Source organism: Eulemur rufifrons, chromosome 15, assembly GCF_041146395.1.
Source record: "Eulemur rufifrons isolate Redbay chromosome 15, OSU_ERuf_1, whole genome shotgun sequence".
Taxonomy (NCBI): Eukaryota; Metazoa; Chordata; class Mammalia; order Primates; family Lemuridae; genus Eulemur; species Eulemur rufifrons.
This window is the reverse complement of record NC_090997.1, coordinates 4,036,841-4,053,357: the sequence shown is the minus strand read 5'-3', so window position 1 is coordinate 4,053,357 and position 16,517 is coordinate 4,036,841. Positions and strand designations below refer to the sequence as shown.

Genomic DNA, 16,517 nt, shown 5'->3' with positions numbered 1-16,517 from the left:
GACTCCCGCAGACACACTGCTCTCACCTTCCAGGACCTCGGGCACCGAGACCCCCGAGACACAGTCCATCTTGTCCCCGCTGCACGTGCCCACAAATGTAGTGGCTCCATGTGGCATCCCCAGGGGGCTGGCTGGAGGGGATATGGACGAGGTCACCAAGAGGCCCAAATGTCTGGCCTTATCATCCCCCCCGCTCTGTCCCCCGCCCACATCTTCCAGGAAACCTTCTGAATGCTGCCAGCTCTCCACTGTCTGGCTACAGTGAAGGTCCTTCATGCCTCTGGGCCCCCTGGGCTGCAGACTAAGGGCAGGGCGGGGTCCCCATATCCCAAGCCGTGGCACACGGCAGCCCCTGCAAATACCGAGTTTAACGCAAATGACGGCGTCTGCCTGCGAGGGACTCCAGCTCCCAAGCGAACAGCTCTGGGCCAGAGACTCAAGGCCCACCCACGCCCCCGATCTGCCCCGGGAAAGAGGGAGGCCGCCTGGCGTGGGCCACACCTGCCCAGCCGCGAGAGAAGCAGGGAGCCTGGGGGACAAGCACTGCATGTAGGTTGTGGTCCTGATGCCAGTCACCTGTGAGGCCCAACCCCGTCCCACACACCCCCGCCAGGAGAGGAAGCCCCCAAGACCTCTGGTGCGGTTGTCGGGGAGCCGGTCGACCTCGAGGATAAAGTCGTCCTTGAGGAAGAGGAAGCCGACGATGGAGAAGAGGTAGACCAGGATGAGGGCCAGCAGGGCGGTCAGCAGGATGGAGCGGCCGTTGCGGGTCACGCTCTTGATGACGTTGAACAGTGTCTCCTCTCGGTAGATGAGGTCAAAGAGCTACAGGACAGGGAGGCGGCCTTGAGGCGCCGGCCAGCCCATCTCGCTGGGGATGCCATGATGGGGTCCCCAGGCTACTCCAGTCGGGCCTCCGCTGAGGCGGAGTAACCGAGCTGGGCGGGCCTGTCGGGACCTTCTTGGAGGAGCCTGGAGCTCAAAGGCCACAGAAAGGGAGTGCCCAGGGGACGGCGTGAGGGGTGACATGGGTGTGCGAACACCAGACACAGAGGAGGGACTGGCCGGCTCTTACAGCGCACTTGCCATGTGCCAGGAAACATGCTCAGCGCTCTTCATGCATCAGCTCATTTCGTCCTCAGTCATTCTAGATGGTAGGGGCTGTTATTGTCCCATTTTACAGATGGGGAAACTGAGGCATGAGGCAATTAAGAAACTTGTTGAAAGTTACACAGCTAACAGTGGCCAAGCTGGATGCAAACCCCTGGTCCAGCCCCAGAGTCCAGGCTTGAACCGCCACTCTATAGGAGAGAGGGTCGGCGGGGCCCAGGCCAGGGTCAGGCGAGGAAGACTCTGAAAATCCACTCCTCCTAGCCAAGCAGCAAAAGGATGGGCAGACTGGCACTGGGAAACCGCCAGCCACTCGTGGGACGCCCACCCGCCCGTGCCCCAGCCAGCCAGCCAGCCAGCCAGCGGGCCTCACCAGGATGCTGTAGAAGAGCTCGTGGGCGAAGAGGCCCAGGACACTGGTCAGGATGTAGCCCACGTGGTAGAGGAATTCCATGTCCATGACCATGGCTTTATAGCCCCGGATGAAGGTGCCACGGTTGCCCACGAAGCTCACCACAAACACGATCTTGTTGGTCAGCTGGAGGCGAGCGCAGGCACGAGCGTCAGTGCCTCACCGGCCACCCTGAATCCTCACCCCTGCCACCGCGCCCAGCGGATGCCCAGCTCAGAGGCCGGCGCTCCGGCGGCATGAATCAGCCCGGCGGGCCCACCACTGATGGGACGGCACCCGGGAACGCATCCGGGCTCCTGGGACTCAGAACAGAGAAGCCCCTTGGGTCCTCAGCTCCAGAGAGAAAGTGAGGCACAGGTAAAGGAGGGTGGGGCAGGCTCTGGCCTTTACAGTGCCCGGGAAAATTAGGAAAGGCACTTAATTTGCATCTGTTAGGAAACTGTCAGAATATGCAAATCTTTGCTGTCTACAGCTTGAACAGCGCCGTTGGGTGGCGCAGTGTACACGCAGCCCTGAGCCGGCGCTCTAAAGTGACTCCTGTTTGTCTCTGAGCACAGGTGACCCCAGCTGTCAAGGGAGAGGGAGGAGGCAGAGTGGCCCCAACTGCTGATCTCTGACGAGCTTGGGGTCCCAACAGAGAGGAGGGGATGGGACAGAGCAGCGGCTGCTGGGACAGCAGGCCAGCTTCCGGGCACTGCAGGGTGAGCCGGGCTGGCCTAGGGGCGTGTCCCCCCCCCCCCCCCGGCACTCACGTTGAGGGCGCCCAGGATGTTGAGCGTGGGCCCGATGCCCAGGTAGTAGATGGAGCGCAGGATGAGCGCCACGATGAGGGGCCGGACGCTGTAGCGCTTGGTGAACAGAGCCGCGATGGAGAAGCAGATGAGGATCCAGAACAGCAGGGAGATGAGCGGGGAGCCCAGCACACCTGGGGCGGGGCGGGTGAGCGGGCTCCGTCAGCCACCACGCCCCGGCGCGGTCCAAGAGGCACCGAGACGCCACCCTCCGAGATGCCACCCTCCGGGAAGCCTTCCCGCTGAGTTCCTGGTGCCTGTTTTAGCCTCCTCCATTCCCCCCCCCACCCCGCACCGCTGCGCCTGAGGGGGCCGACCCACGGGAGGCGACTGTGTCTGGTTTCTCACACGCCTACGCACGCGCCATCGCCTGTCCCCTGGGACCACACCTGTGTGTCTCCGCGACGGGGTGCTTCTCGCTCTCTGCGCCTGGCCCCTCAGAGGCCGGCCGGCCGAGGCTCTGCCCAGCCCCGCTCCTCACCTGTGGATGCGCCCTCCACGTACGGGTAGAAGAAGGCAATGATGATGTTGATAAACACTGCCAGGTTGAAGGAGATGCTGCCCCACAGGGTCATGCGGCGGGAGAACCAGTAGATCAGCGGCATGCCTGGGGGAGCGTGGCAGCGAGCTGCTGTGGGGTCCTGACGGTCACCCTCTGCCCGCCCCACGCAGGGCCCCGCTGCCAGCCCAAGCTGCAGGCCCCAGGCAGGAGGGGGACTGGTTGATGGGAAGAGCCCCTGGTGGGGGGGGGGCTAGGGGGCAGCAGTGAGCAGCCTCGGGACGCCGCCCGGCCCTCCCGCCCCGCCCCGCCGGGTGCTCACTGCGGAGCTTCCGCTGCCACTCCATCTCGTTGTGCAGGAAGGAGGACTGGTCGAAGAAGTCGCTCACTTTGCTGCCCTGCTCGTCCTGCTCCGTGGTGGTGAAGAGCCGGTGCTTGGTCTCCTCCGTCAGGAACTGGCAGATGCCGGGCACGGGGAACACGATCTGCTCCATGCTGCGGTCCTGCCGCACGATCTGGGCACACAGCACCTGGTCACGCCTGGCCGAGGCACGCACGCACCCACCCCGCTGCCCGCAGGCCCCACCTCGATCTGGGACGTGTGGTTCTCATAGTAGGCCAGCGGGTCCTCCTCCTCCTCCTGCGCCGGCACCGAGGACTTGAGCATCTGGGACAGCTGCTTGTTGTTGAGGCTGAGCTGAGGTAGGGAGGGTGCCGAGGTCATGCCCCAGACCCCACAGCCAGGCCTGGCACCCGACCCCCACTTCCCAGGCCTGAGCCCAGCTCTGAACTACACCCTGGCGAGTGTCCCCCCAGGCCAAGCCCAGCCCAACCAGGACCCAGCTCCAAGGGTCTGGTGCCAAAGGGAGGGGAGCGGGCGAGCCATGGCCAGAGACTCCCACTGGACAGTCGGTGCCCTCCTCAGTCCTGCCCAAGTGCAGCCTGGGCCCTGCACGAGGCTCCCGGACCCGCCCAGACCCACCGGGCCTTGCTTCCCCTTCGAAGTCTGGCTTTCAGCCCGGGCTGCCAGGCCCACTCCCTGCCACCCGTCGGCCCTGCCTCGCCCCCAAATCCTAGCCTGGCTCTCCGGTGCTAGGGCCTCACTCGGGTCCCCATCACGGCTCCTCCAGAGCTCCTGGCTCTGCCCCCACCATCCCAGAGTCCAGCCTGACCCTCAGTCCTCGGCTCTGTCCTTCTCCCCAACTCCGTCATACCCCGCCCTCAGCCCTCAAACCCCAGCCTGGCCCCCAGACACGAGCCCAGCCAGTCTCCGCCCCACCACGCCCCTGGATCCAAGCCCCGCCCAGCCTCTGCCTCACCATGGAAGAGATGCCCTCGGCCTCCTCCTCTTGGATGCGCCTCACCGGCTTGAGCAGGTGCTGCAGCTGTTTGTTGTGCCTGGAGAGCTGAGTGAGAAGGCAGAAGTCACCAGGTGTGGTGGCTGGGGGCATGGCCACCAGGGGTGGGGCCCCAGGTGGAACTGGTACCTGCAGCGCCAGGATGTAGATGTTGTGGCCCACTTCACGTGGGCTCACCTCCGAGTTCTCGCGCTCCTCCTCCTGCAGGTAGGCCTTCTTGATGACGTCCACCTGGCGGGGCAGCACCTGCTCGAATGCCCTCTTCCTGGGGGGCAGGGCTGGCTGGGCCCCAATCCCCATGGCACACCTGGCCAGTCCCGGCCCCCACCCGCAGCCCGGCCTCACCAGCTCCTGCGGCCGCAGGCTGATGAGGATGCGCTCGGCGTTCTCGCTGTCGTGCCGGCTCTCCATCAGCGCCAGGAGCAGCTTGGACGCGTTGTCCTGGTGGCCGGGAGGGGGCAGGCCACAGTCTGAGGGCCCCCACCACACCCCACATGACCTCCCTCTCAGGCTACTCCATAACAGCCCCTCCACCCCCAAGACGTGCCACGACCTTCCCATTGCTGGGAACTGTCCCCATGACCACCCCACCTGGGGCCTGCCTTCACCCCACCCTGTGGCAAACACACTCCACCACCCAGACAGCAGGAAGGCCTCAGATAAACCTGGAACATACCTGCTTCTAGAGCAACTCCATGTCCTAGCGTGTTTGCTCACACATGCACTCTTGTGTACATACAAACATGCATATGTAACACACACGCAGCCTGCACGCATCAGCACACACCACACTCTGCACACTCGACACAGGCGTACACACATGTGCACACACGTCCCGTGCACGCTCACACGGGCCGACCACAGGGCCCCACCTTGAGCTGCAGCACCAGGTCCATACGGTACTTGCACAAGGGGCTGATGTCATTGAGGATCAGCGCAGTGATGATGTCTATGCCGTTGGACTCGTGCGTCACGATGCAGGTCTGGCAGGAGGCAGCGGGGGCACATGGGGCCCAGGCCCCTCAGCCTCCCGCCCTGCCCCAGCCGGCTCCATCCGCCTGCACGCCCACACTGCCACCCCGGCTGCCGCTCACCTGGTTCTCATGGCAAGGGCCCTGGCAGTACTCAGTGAGGGTCTCCAGGGTCTGGATGACGAGGCCCACGTTGTCCTCGTTGATGTAGAGCCCCAGCAGCCCCAGGCCCCCCGTGGTGCTGCCGCACATGATGTCCAGGAACTGCAGGGTCTCGCACACCAGGTTGTAGTTGGTCTTGTTGTTCTGACAGCGCAGGAAGTTCTGCAGAGCACAGGAGGGAGGGCACAGAGCGGCTGCAGCAGGGAGGGAGAGGGGGCCCAGGGAGCGCGATCCTGCGTGCTGCGGGACTGGGGTGCCAAGGCCGGGGGCAAGGGAAGGGGCAGTGCGTGGCGAGGCGCTCACCTGCAGGTCCCGGTTGTGGTTCTCGCACAGCAGCTGCAGGAAGCGCAGGATGGGCTGCATGATGAGCACGGACGTGCCCATCTCATTGCTCTGCACGCGCTCGCCCACCTCGTGCCCCCGGCGCAGGCTGGGGCCCAGTGAGTAGCGGGACGAGGAGCCAGGCATCGAGAAGGAGGCCACGCGGCCTGCGGGCGAGACCCGGTGAGGCTGGGGCTGCTGGGAGCGCCAGCCCCTCGCCCTCACCCTGCGTCCCTCCCTGGGCCGTGCACAGCTCCTCCTGCGACCCCACCTCACCCTGCACCCTGTGCCCCTGCCCTGCACCCCCGACCTTTGGCGGTGGCGTCTGCTGGCTCGCGGTCCTCACGCGGCTGGCTGCCTAGGTCATTCATGTTGACTGCCACCGTGGACTTGGTCTCCTGCTGGGCCCGCTTCATGCGGTCATGCAGCACCTTGAAGAAGCGCTCTGACTTCTTGTCGCTCGTCATCAGGTTGTAGAAGGATTTCTGGAGACGGACGGGGGCGGGGAGCAGCCTCAGCACTGGGCCTGGCTCGACGCAGCCCTTGGTGAGGCCACGAGGGCCCCACTCTCTGCTGCAGGGACAAGGATGGGGCAGGTGGGTCCCCAGACGTGTCCAAAGCAGACTGAGGTAGGTGGGAGACAGAAGCACCTCTGTGCCCTGTGGCTGAGGCTGGTGCGGGGCGAGGGGGTCAGGACCATCAGAGGCGGAAGGGGAGGGGCCTGTCGGGCCAAACTGCTGTGGCCGCGATGCTGGAGGCCTGCCCCGGCCCCTCACCAGCCCCCGCAGCTGCCCGTGGTGCGATGTCTGTCCCCCACACAGCGGCCAGGGGGATCCCTTGAAGTCCAAGTCATGTCCTTCCTCTGCTGGAAACCCTGCGGTGACCCCACTCCCACAGCCTCCCAGTGTCCACGAGACCGCATGACGCCACCTCTGCCCCACGCCAGCCACGCCAGCCACGGCTACATCATGGCCTTGGTGCCGGCTGCCTGCTCTGCCCGTGTGTGGCCCTGTGCTCCCCTCCACTTCCCCGTCGCAGGGGCCTTCCCCGATCGTCCGCTTACAGCAACCTGCCCTGCACTCCGCGAGCCCCTTGCCCGGCTCATCCCGACACGCCCTCCGCGTCACGTGTGGCCCGCGCTTCGCCACTATCGTCGCCACTGAGGTGCAAGCACCAAGGCAACGTGGATTGTTTTGTTCACTGCTGATCCTCAGTGGCCAGAACACCGCCAGGCACACGGACGGCGCTCAGCGTTGGTTTATCAAATGAATGAACCAATGACGACAACGCGATGAGAGAGGGGTTTGGAGGAGGTAGAGAGGCCGAGTTGGGGACAAAGGCGGAGCGGGGTGTGGAAGCGGCCGAGAGGCAGGAGCGCATGGACGTGATGGGGCAGGACGGCGAGGGGACAGGCTCAGGCCGGGCTGCGGCAGAGGGATGTGTGGGGACGGTGAAGGGGCCACGTGACACAGGGGCAGATGTGGGGTTGGAGCTGAGCTGCGCAGGGCTGGCCAAGCCTTGTGCTGGCCGCCAGCACCCAGGCCTGCAGCCAGGCCCCCACGGCCGTGGTGACTTGGCACACCTGCCCCAGCCCCGGGTGGGAAGCGCCCACCCAACGGCGGCGAGAGTCTGCCCCGGGCCCACTCCACCTGGATCTCAGTGTTGCCGCCGTCCAGCAGCCGGATGGCCAGGCCGATGCTCTCCTGGAAGATCTTCTCGTTCTTGGTGCTGGTGATGAGGTCACATACCAGCTTGGTGGCCCCCTCCTTGTCCAGCCGGCACTGAGTGGCTGCGATTGCTGACCAGTCTTGGTCCAGGCCTGGAGGGGACACTGCTTGAGGGGCACGGGTGGGGCAGGGGAGGGAGGGGAGGGCCCACGGCCCGGGTGAATGGGCACCTGCAGGCAGGGCAGGGGAAGGCGGTACTGACCGGTGCCCATGGGGTCGGGAAGGTCCCCTCTTGAGCTGGACTTCCGGTTCTGGAGGTAGTTCTGCAGCAGCATCTTGCGCAGCTGGTTGCCCTGGGGGAGGAGGGGAGTGAGGCCCCAAAGTGCGCACACAGCCCGGAGCCCCTGGGCCCTCCTGCCTGTCCCCGCGGTGCTGTCCCCGAGGTGCTGTCCCCGCGGTGCTGTCCCCGCCGGCACTCACCCGCTCCCCGTACTTGGCCTTCTTGAGCAGCATCTGCTGCAGGGTCCGCAGCACCTTGATGCACAGCTTCTCCTCCGACTCCATGAGGTCCTTGGTGTGCTGGATCAGCCTGGGCCGGGCGAGAGGGAGGCCCAGGGCCGTCCCACGCTGCCTCCCTCTGGCCACTTCCCCACCCTGCCCCAGGTAGGAGCAGCCCCCAGGCCCTCTGGCCCCGTGAGCCTTCTCTGACCAGGCCGCTGAGCCCCCACTGCCCCCACGCCCCGGCCGGCATCCCACTCACTTGGACAGGAAGCCGCCGCTCTCGCAGCGCTGGAAGGCATCGCTGCCCTCCAGGAAGAGCAGCTCCGGCCAGTGCAGGACGTCCACCAGCACGGACAGCTCGGCCTGCACCAGGGGCTTCAGCCGCTCTTCCAGGGCAGTGATGATGTCCTGGGTGGGCAGGGCCGCGTCACCGCCAGGCCCAGGAGACGACCAGGGCTTAACCACCCTTCCCCCACCCGAACACCTGACAGCCCCACAGATTACCGTGCCTGTCTGAGGGACCCTGGACCCACAGAGACACCCTGAACGAAGCGTGACATCTGTCTGCACAGAGCCCCTGGCTGGGAGCTGCAGAACTGGCTTTTCTCCCAGCCGCTCCTCTAGCTGTGTGACTTTGGGCAAGCCCCTGCCCTCTCTGAGTCTCGGTCTCCTGCCACATGTGGGTAACCCAGCACAGCCTCCACAGGCCAACAGTGGGCAGAAATGTGCTGCACAGCCAGGAAGGCGCTGCGGGGGTGAGCTCCAACCCCGCGAGCAGGCGCCCGGGTTGGCTGGGGCCTTCGGGAATGAGGCCCTTCAGGCCCCTGCTGCAGCCCCAGAGGAGGGGCCAGCTAAGCAGCCCGTCCCTGGAAGCGTGGGCAGTGCGGGAAGGAACACCCGAGAACCAGCCCTTCCAAAGGGAACAGCTGCCGAGTCAACCAAGAGCTCCCGCGGCGGGTGCCGGGCAGCCCCGCACCCACCTGCAGCTTCTCGATGATGTTCTTGTAGTCCCACTGGTTGGCGGTGGGGGTGACGCGGGGGAAGGCCCGCGTGGCCGCCTTGTAGCTGGAGGCGTTCCGCTGGGCGGCGGCTGCGCAGCTGGCACCACTGCTGAGCAGCGCGCTGATGTGGGCGTCCAGGTCCATGGGCAGCGAGATGGCCCGGCCCTTGGCTGGGGGGGAGAAGGGGTGCTGGAGGGCTGCTGCGTGTGTCGGGGAGGAGGTTTTGACCAGCTGCCACACTGGGAGTCGGGGCGAACTAGACCAAGGGTCTGGGCTGCAGGGGGCCCACCCTGGCCCCCACTACAGGGACCGGGGTGCTCTCTTCCCCTTGCTGGGCAAAAGCAGAGAGTTTCTGCCCTTTGACTCTACCCGGCTCTACTCGGACCCCTCACTCCTCTCTCCCTCCTTCCTTCTCCTCTCCCCAGCTCCTCCGAACAACCCACAGACCCCCCACTCCTGCCTGAGACCCTTTGTAAACACAAAAAACTAAAACAAACAAACAAAAAACTCTAGCTGGGGAATGTCACCCAGCATTCCCCTCTGGGGACTGACTCAGAGGAGAAAATAGCTTCTCTCAACTGCCCAGATGCCAGGCGGACACCACGCAGGACTCGCTGAGGGCCGGAGCAGGCGACGGCGAGCTCGGGGCTGGGTGTTTACCGTGGCGGAGGGCGGGGCGGCAGCTGGAGCTGGCAAGTGCCCGGCACACTCACCCACCATGGCGAGGGTCCGGATGCAGGCCTCCACGGAGCCCTTGTGCTGCTGCTGCAGCCAGGGGCAGTCGAGGAGCCGGGCGGTGGACTGCAGCAGCTGCACCACGATCGTCTGGTGTGTCTGCAAGAGCACGCGGCACCCACCGCTGCAGCCTGGACCACGCCCGGACACCCCGGCCAGTGCCAGGGCTCGCCAGAACAGGCGTGGGTGGAAGGACAAGGCCTTCGCTAGCTACCATGTGCTTAGTGCCAGATGGGAAGAGGCATCCCCATTCTTCAGCAGTGCACAACTTGCCCAACCATACACGGCAGTCCTGTGAGTAACTCCCCAAGGTCCAAGCCTGGGGCTCACCAGCCATTTTGCTGACCGTTTAAAAATTTTTGTAAATAATGTTGTGAAAAGATGATACATTTACATGGTTCAAAAACCAAAAGGTTATCAAAGGGCATACTTTGAGACCTCTCTCCCCCACCCTTGTCCCCGTCACCCTCATACCCCTGCATCCTGCTGCCTGGGGCTGGTCAGAGGTGGGGAAGGCTGACACAGTTTACTGACACGAAGGCATCCCAGAATCCAAACAAATGTGCATCACAATAAACCCACCCTTGCTGCGGGGGCAGCACCCAGAATTGTTTTTTTACCACTCTCGTAGCATATCCCCACCCCAGCCCCTCTGAGCAGCTCGTTCTATCAGCTTCTCATGTATCTTTCCAGTGTTTCTCTACGACGTAGGGAGTGTAGCGGGGTCTTCCTCAAGGGAGCCCGGCTCTCTTTCATTCATGGGGCTCTGGGGCTGAGAACTGGCTCACATCTGGGAATCGGGGGGTGACTCAGTGATTCAAACCAGACTTCTGGGCACTGGCCTAGAGCTTTTCTGCTTACACAGACCAAGCAGGACTTCAGAAGGCTGTCTACCTATTTCATTTCTGGGGACGCCAAGATCCACTGGCCAGCGTGACGGATCTCTGCGTGTCAGAGTGTCACGGCCACTGTGCTGGCTCTGCTGTCCCATGCAGTAACCACACCCGTCCTTGGTGAGTAAGCACCGCCACCCCGGGACGCACCGGACCCACAGAACTTAGGGATTCCGGTTCGATGGTACCGTTCCCATTGGAATCCTGACCCACAGAAACGGTGAGATAATAAATGCTGCTGTTTTAAACTGCTACATTTTGGGGTACTTTGTTACACAGCATAGATAGCTAATACACTTGTATATCCTTCTGCTATTTTTTTATGCACAAGCAAGTACGAATACAAATTCTTACTCTCGCCCTTCCCCACGCAGAGCTAGCCAAGCAAGCTCACCTGCAGGGAGGTGCTGTTCTCCGAGAACGGGGAGCTGAAGAAGGCGCCGATGGTGTCCAACACCACGGTCAGCACGTACTTCTCCAGGGTGGGGTCGGCCAGGCGCTTTTCACGCTTACTACAGACCTGAGGTGGGAGAGGGAGATGCCTGGGGGTCCACACATGGGGCCCCTGCACTCCCACCCCTCCTGGGGGGCTGCCCAGACCCTCAACCATGCCCCCGCCCCCACAGCCCCACAGGGACAGACCCGGGCCATGTCCAGGGTGAAGTTCTCAAAGAGCGTCCAGATGTGGTTGCTGGTGTAGATCTCCTTCATCTCCACCTCCGTGTCCACGTAGCAGTGGTTCACGAAGTTCACATAGGCCATTTTCACCTAAGCGGCAGGCCGGGGCCGGGCCGGGGCCGGGGCATGAGCAGGGCCACGCGGCCAGGCTCTCCCCACCGCACGGCGCCCATCCCCCGGCGTCCCCGTTCCTGTCCACTCCCCCAGCGTCTCTTCACCTCCCTCGCCCTGTCCCACCATGGCAGGATTGAACAGCTGCCTTGGCCCGGCTTTCACCCCCTCCGCGCCTCCAGCCGTGTCTCCCAGTCCCCGTGGACCCCCACCTCAGTGATGCAGTCCTCGTGCGTCACCACAGACACCACGTCCTCCAGCGGCAGCAGGGACGTGCACTTGATTTCAGTGTAGACGTTCTTGCCCTCGGCGCAGGCGGCCAGCAGGTCCACCAGGGAGATGTGGTACATGAGGGGGCTGTGGTCCTCCACGCCGTCCCGAGCAGCCTTCATCATGTCCAGCAGGTGGGCCAGCGAGGCCTTGTCATTGTAGAACACCACCACGTCGTCACCGGCATTGGTCAGCTGCGGGTGGGTGGCAGGGGCGTGCTCAGACCCTCTCCCGCGCTCACCAGGGAGAGGCCGGGCTCTGACACCAGCCCTCGCCCGCTCTCAGGAAAACCCTCCCCTGCCTGAGTTTTTAAGGTCCCCCGGCTGATGTCTCAGGCCCTCTGCCATCAGAGCTGCTGACCCCTCAACCCAGAAAGTCCCCCTTCTCCTCATTGGAAAGAAGCCCCACTTGGGCTCATCTCGGAGGCAGCTTCCTCCGGGAAGCCCTCTCCAGGCCCACCGCACCCCTCCCGCCCCTGAGTGAGCACACACCGCGCCCCTCTCCTATCAGAGGCCAGACTATGCGCAGCGATGTAATAATGGCCGTTACTAACTAACACTGCACAGCGCTCGCTGCACATGCCCTCCCGTTCACCACGTCCCTGCCGCACCCCCGCGCCCCCCCCCACCGCACCCCTGCGCCGCCCCCCGCCCGCCCACAGCGCGAGATGCTCGAGGGCAGAGACCACATCAGGTCCGGGTTTAGATTCGACCCATTGTCTTTTGTGCCTTCCTTCAGCTAACAGGTGTTCTCTGAGCCCCTACCATGTGCCAGACGTGGTCCCTGCCCCACCCAGGAGCTGCCCTCAGCTGGCTGCCCCCAGGCACATGTAGTCCTTGGCACATGGCAGGTGCCTCCTTCATTTTCTCAGGCCTGTTGTCTGACCTCTGCTAGGTGCCTAATGCCTCTGGGCCCCTGCGGAGTTCCGTCAGGCCCGCGGCCCGAGTCCTACTGGACCCGAAGCCTCAGTTCTTCTGTGTCCCCTCCCCGGCACGGCAGCCGAGTGTTCCTTTTGTGACCCGCCACCCAATCTCCCTGCACCCCTGGGCCCTGCCCTCACCTCGGTCATGATCATGTCCTGGCACTTCTTGACGTACTTGCCCTCGGCCTTGATGACGGTGTGCAGGAAGTCCAGGTACTGCACGTGGCGCCCGTGGGTGGCCAGCAGGTGCACGAAGTGCTGCAACACGGGCTCGCCGATCTCGGAGCACAGCTGGTAGTTGTTCAGGAAGATGTGCTGCATGGTCTCTGCCTCCAGGAGCTGCGGTCGGGGGGCAACCGTCAGAAAGGGAGTCCGGGCCCCGCCCCACCGCCCAGGGGCCCCCAGCACTGCGCCCTCACCCCCGGCGTGAGGAAGAGGTGCAGCTGCTTGTGCAGCAGGGCCTGGTTGCCGGGGTTCCCCGCGCAGAACTTCTGCAGGAACTGGTGCGTGTAGCGCAGGATCTCCATCATCTTGGCATCGCCCTGGGCGCAGAAGGCAGGGGGAGGCTGCTGGGCCCACCATGCACAGAGGCGAGGCCGGGTCCGCAGCCGGAGCTCGACAGGCACAGGGGTGGGCTGGGCTTGGGATGGGACCACGCAGAGGCCAGTGCAAGGCGAAAGCCGGGCCCCTAGAGTACATGGGGACGTGGGGGGGGGGCGGGCGGAGGCTACAAGGTGGGGATGAGGCGGGAGAGGGAGCGAGGCAAGGGGTCAGAGTTGGGGGAGGAGGGGGCAGGTCAAGAGGACCAGCCAGGGCTAAGACGAGACTAAGACTGGAGTCAGGAGCAGGCTGGGCCTGGGGACAGGGCCGGGTGAGGATCACAGTCGGGGCTCAGGATGAGGCCAGCGTTGGTATCATGGGTCAAGGAGAGGACGGGCCAGATTAGGGTCAACGTGGGTCACGGCAAGGAAGCCGAGGCTCAAAGTGGAGAAGCAGCTGGGATTATCAGCGATAGGATAGAGGGCGGGGAAGAAGCTGGGGTCAGGGTCAAGAATCAGGGAGAGGTGGGGACACATCAAGGTCAAAGTGGAGCAGGATGAGGGGTAGAGGGTCAAAGGCTGAAATGATAGGAAGGTCAGAGTCAAGGGTCAGGGTATGTCTGGGAAACGTCAGTGTAAAAGGTCAGAGTGAGGCTGGTGCGGTCAGCATTAGGGACCGGTATATGGCTCAGGTGGGGTCAGGGTCCCGGAGGCAGAGGTCAGAGGTCAGGGCACCTTGTCGTAGGGGATCTGTAGCAGGTCCAGCATGACCTTGTGGGCGTCCATGTTCTTGAGCAGCCGTTGCTGCTTCTTCCTCATCTGCTCCCCGACCCCACACATCTTGTTCAGCCGCTCCAGGATCTGGGGAGACGGGCGAGCCCAGAGCCCTTGCTCTCCCCACTAGGCTGCCCCCTGCCCTCTCCGGCCCCATAGCCAAGTTCTCGCGTGCACCCAGGACAGGAAGGGGAAGGAGGTCACAGCCGCTGAATCAGACTCACAAGCCAGGGAAGCACTAAAAACCCAATTCCATCCACGAAAGTAAATAGAACAACATGACTGTGAAATGGAATTTCAAGAAATTCCTTCAGCTTTAAAATAATTCCATCTGGACCTTGGCAGGGCTGTTTTTGACATGCAGGGAAGGCTGGAGGATGTCTATTTTGAGGGCCAGTGGCCGGCAGAGGAGGAGGTGCGGGAGGCCGCACCAGCGGGAGCCTCCAGGGCAGGCGGGTGTGCAGAGCCCTGGCCCAGGGACCCTTGGTCACTCACGCCCTTGACGATCTGGTAGTTCTCGCTGCTCTTCTCCCCAGGTGGGTGCGGAAAGCCCTCCTCGTCCGTGGGCCGCTGGGAGCACAGAGCAGGTGGAGGTGAGCCAGGCCCAGCCCTCACGGGAGTCCTGCCCCGGCTCCCTGCAGCCCGCTCACCTCCTTCTTGTCCTTGGCGGTGCCCACCTCCACCTCCTCGCCCTTGCCGCTGCCCTTCTTGTCCACCCACAGCTCTGACTTCTCCACCATGGTCCGCAGCCGGTCCAGCTCCGACTTGATCACCTTGTAGTTCTCCACGTCCTGGGCTGAGATCAGCAGCTGCACCTGCGGGCGGAGGGTGCGCCTGGCTGGTGAGACGGCCCCCAGGTCTGCCTGGAGAACTTCCCTAGTCCAGGACTCTCATCCACCCCAGTGTCACCCCACCGCCACCTGTCCCTCTCCACCGAGCCAAATCCCACTCGGTGTCTATGGCCCCACCATAAGCTCACCACCTCCAGGAAGCCTTCCCTGATGGCTGCAGGTGTGCCTGCACTCTCTGCCCTGAGCTGCCACATCACCTGTCTTCAGTTACTCACTGACTATTGTCACATGCTTCTGTGGCCTGTCACTTGTTCACGCAGACCCCAAACGGGCAGGGCAAAGCACACTGACCTCACTGAATACTGGCTGAAAAGGAACCTGAGCTCCAAAGGCCTGGGCCCGCGTCTGACTGCCACCGCCCTCACTCTGGGTCGGTGGCACGGGAGGGAAAGCTCCCTGGGCCTCGACTTCTCCCCCGTCACACGGGAGGGTGTCCTAACCGCGCCGCCAGGGCTGTGGGAATCCTGTGAGATGGCCCAAGTCCAGCGCTGAGTGCCTGGTACACAGCAAGCACTTACTTTTAAAGGCCGGCGCCAAAGCGTATAGACATTTCACGGGGAGCTGTCGGGACCACGCGACATCACAGTAACAAGCACCTTAGTGAAGGCCGCCTGCGTGCCAGGCACGACTCAAAGCTCTAAACATAGGTGCGTGTAATAGAGTCTGCAAACTATAAAGTGCTGTCCACATCGTAAGAAATGGCAGGCACTCAGCCAAGCAGGAAGGAGACGAAGGTGGCCAAGGCTCGGTCCTCACCTTTAAGGAGCTCAGCAAGGCTGCAAACCCCAAATGTGTAGCCCAAGTTCCCCCCTGAGCTGGGAGCTCGTGAATCATCCCAGCGCCCAGCACGGGCCTCACGCTCAGCGCCAGTGCCAGGTGGTCCGGTCACCTGCTTGAAGGTGTGCATGGCCTCCTGGCGCTGGCTGAAGTGCTTGAAGAGTAGCTGCAGGGCACCCGAGACCAGCGGCGCGTAGTCGTGCATGGTCAGGTGGATGAGCACGCGCAGGAACATGCGGCCGCCCTCGTCGTCCACCTCCAGCATGCTGCTCGTCTTCCTGGGGGCACAGCACGTGTGCACGCCTGGCCCACCCTCCGCTGCGAGGGGCGCGGGCGCCCGGGCACAAGCACACGCCCCGCCACCCGGTCAGCACATGCAACGCCAGCTTCCAAATTTGTTAATAATCCTGGCGCTTTCTCACCGGTTTGTAAACAGCCGCTGCTGAGCCCCCCCACCCAGTGACCCCGAGTCTCCTGGGACCCCTCGGGGCTCCCCTTGCGTAAGCAGCTGACGCAGGGACTCTCAGGACAGGCCCCGCAGGCCCCTGCGTGCACGACCAGAGATGGAGAAACTGTCACATCCTTATTTTCACCAACCTCGAACCAAAACGTAGCATTTCCTTCAGTAAGGAAATACTAGCGGTAACTGTGAGTTTGTCACCAATAAAAATCACAGATGTTTTCACAGCACCTCAGAGTTGTTAACAGAAATCACAAAATGCCGTTCGCGTTCATCACTGCTTTGAAGTAACGTACTAATTACACCCGCCAGGACAGCTTGTTATTTAATGTGTTAATAGAGAGGCACATATATAACTGTCACTTCAAATTTGTTTTCCTCAATATTTTGATAACTGTAGCTCAAAGCCATTAGTTTCCTTTGTAATTGTATGCGCTTTATTTTATGCATTTGAAATTGCTATTCTGAGAAGGGGTCCATGGGCTCTGCTAGACGCCAGGGACGAGCATGACACCAAAATGACAGAGCTCCTGGTGAGCCCTCCCCACTCTGTCAGCCGAGTGTCCCCACACCTCCTCTCACTGTGGGACCGGGGACACCCACGCAGCTCCTGACTCACGTCCTACTGCGCGGCTAGAGGCACAGCCGCCCCGAGGGGAGGCAGGGGACGGCCGAGGGGGCCGGACGCAAGTAGCCCTGGAGCACCGGGCCTGG

The 16,517-nt window shown here is 63.3% G+C and overlaps 1 protein-coding gene across 1 annotated transcript in view; it reads right to left on the bottom strand.

Annotated features, from left to right (window-relative positions):
• ITPR3 (inositol 1,4,5-trisphosphate receptor type 3) overlaps positions 1 to 16,517 on the bottom strand; it is a 62,994-nt gene that overhangs the window by 4,620 nt on the left and 41,857 nt on the right. The window contains exons 25-53 of the mRNA XM_069488900.1: positions 15,456 to 15,621; positions 14,366 to 14,530; positions 14,211 to 14,285; positions 13,677 to 13,802; positions 12,822 to 12,944; positions 12,541 to 12,741; positions 11,423 to 11,674; positions 11,064 to 11,189; positions 10,816 to 10,941; positions 9,507 to 9,627; positions 8,773 to 8,963; positions 8,052 to 8,200; positions 7,772 to 7,880; positions 7,554 to 7,644; positions 7,274 to 7,443; positions 5,935 to 6,109; positions 5,607 to 5,791; positions 5,265 to 5,465; positions 5,043 to 5,153; positions 4,516 to 4,611; positions 4,300 to 4,401; positions 4,132 to 4,218; positions 3,399 to 3,509; positions 3,135 to 3,327; positions 2,795 to 2,920; positions 2,275 to 2,447; positions 1,484 to 1,648; positions 633 to 825; positions 27 to 131 (exon numbers count right to left, since the gene is read on the bottom strand). Coding sequence (XP_069345001.1) covers positions 27 to 131; positions 633 to 825; positions 1,484 to 1,648; positions 2,275 to 2,447; positions 2,795 to 2,920; positions 3,135 to 3,327; positions 3,399 to 3,509; positions 4,132 to 4,218; positions 4,300 to 4,401; positions 4,516 to 4,611; positions 5,043 to 5,153; positions 5,265 to 5,465; positions 5,607 to 5,791; positions 5,935 to 6,109; positions 7,274 to 7,443; positions 7,554 to 7,644; positions 7,772 to 7,880; positions 8,052 to 8,200; positions 8,773 to 8,963; positions 9,507 to 9,627; positions 10,816 to 10,941; positions 11,064 to 11,189; positions 11,423 to 11,674; positions 12,541 to 12,741; positions 12,822 to 12,944; positions 13,677 to 13,802; positions 14,211 to 14,285; positions 14,366 to 14,530; positions 15,456 to 15,621 — 4,214 coding nt within the window. The remainder of the gene's footprint in view (positions 1 to 26; positions 132 to 632; positions 826 to 1,483; positions 1,649 to 2,274; positions 2,448 to 2,794; positions 2,921 to 3,134; positions 3,328 to 3,398; positions 3,510 to 4,131; positions 4,219 to 4,299; positions 4,402 to 4,515; positions 4,612 to 5,042; positions 5,154 to 5,264; positions 5,466 to 5,606; positions 5,792 to 5,934; positions 6,110 to 7,273; positions 7,444 to 7,553; positions 7,645 to 7,771; positions 7,881 to 8,051; positions 8,201 to 8,772; positions 8,964 to 9,506; positions 9,628 to 10,815; positions 10,942 to 11,063; positions 11,190 to 11,422; positions 11,675 to 12,540; positions 12,742 to 12,821; positions 12,945 to 13,676; positions 13,803 to 14,210; positions 14,286 to 14,365; positions 14,531 to 15,455; positions 15,622 to 16,517) is intronic.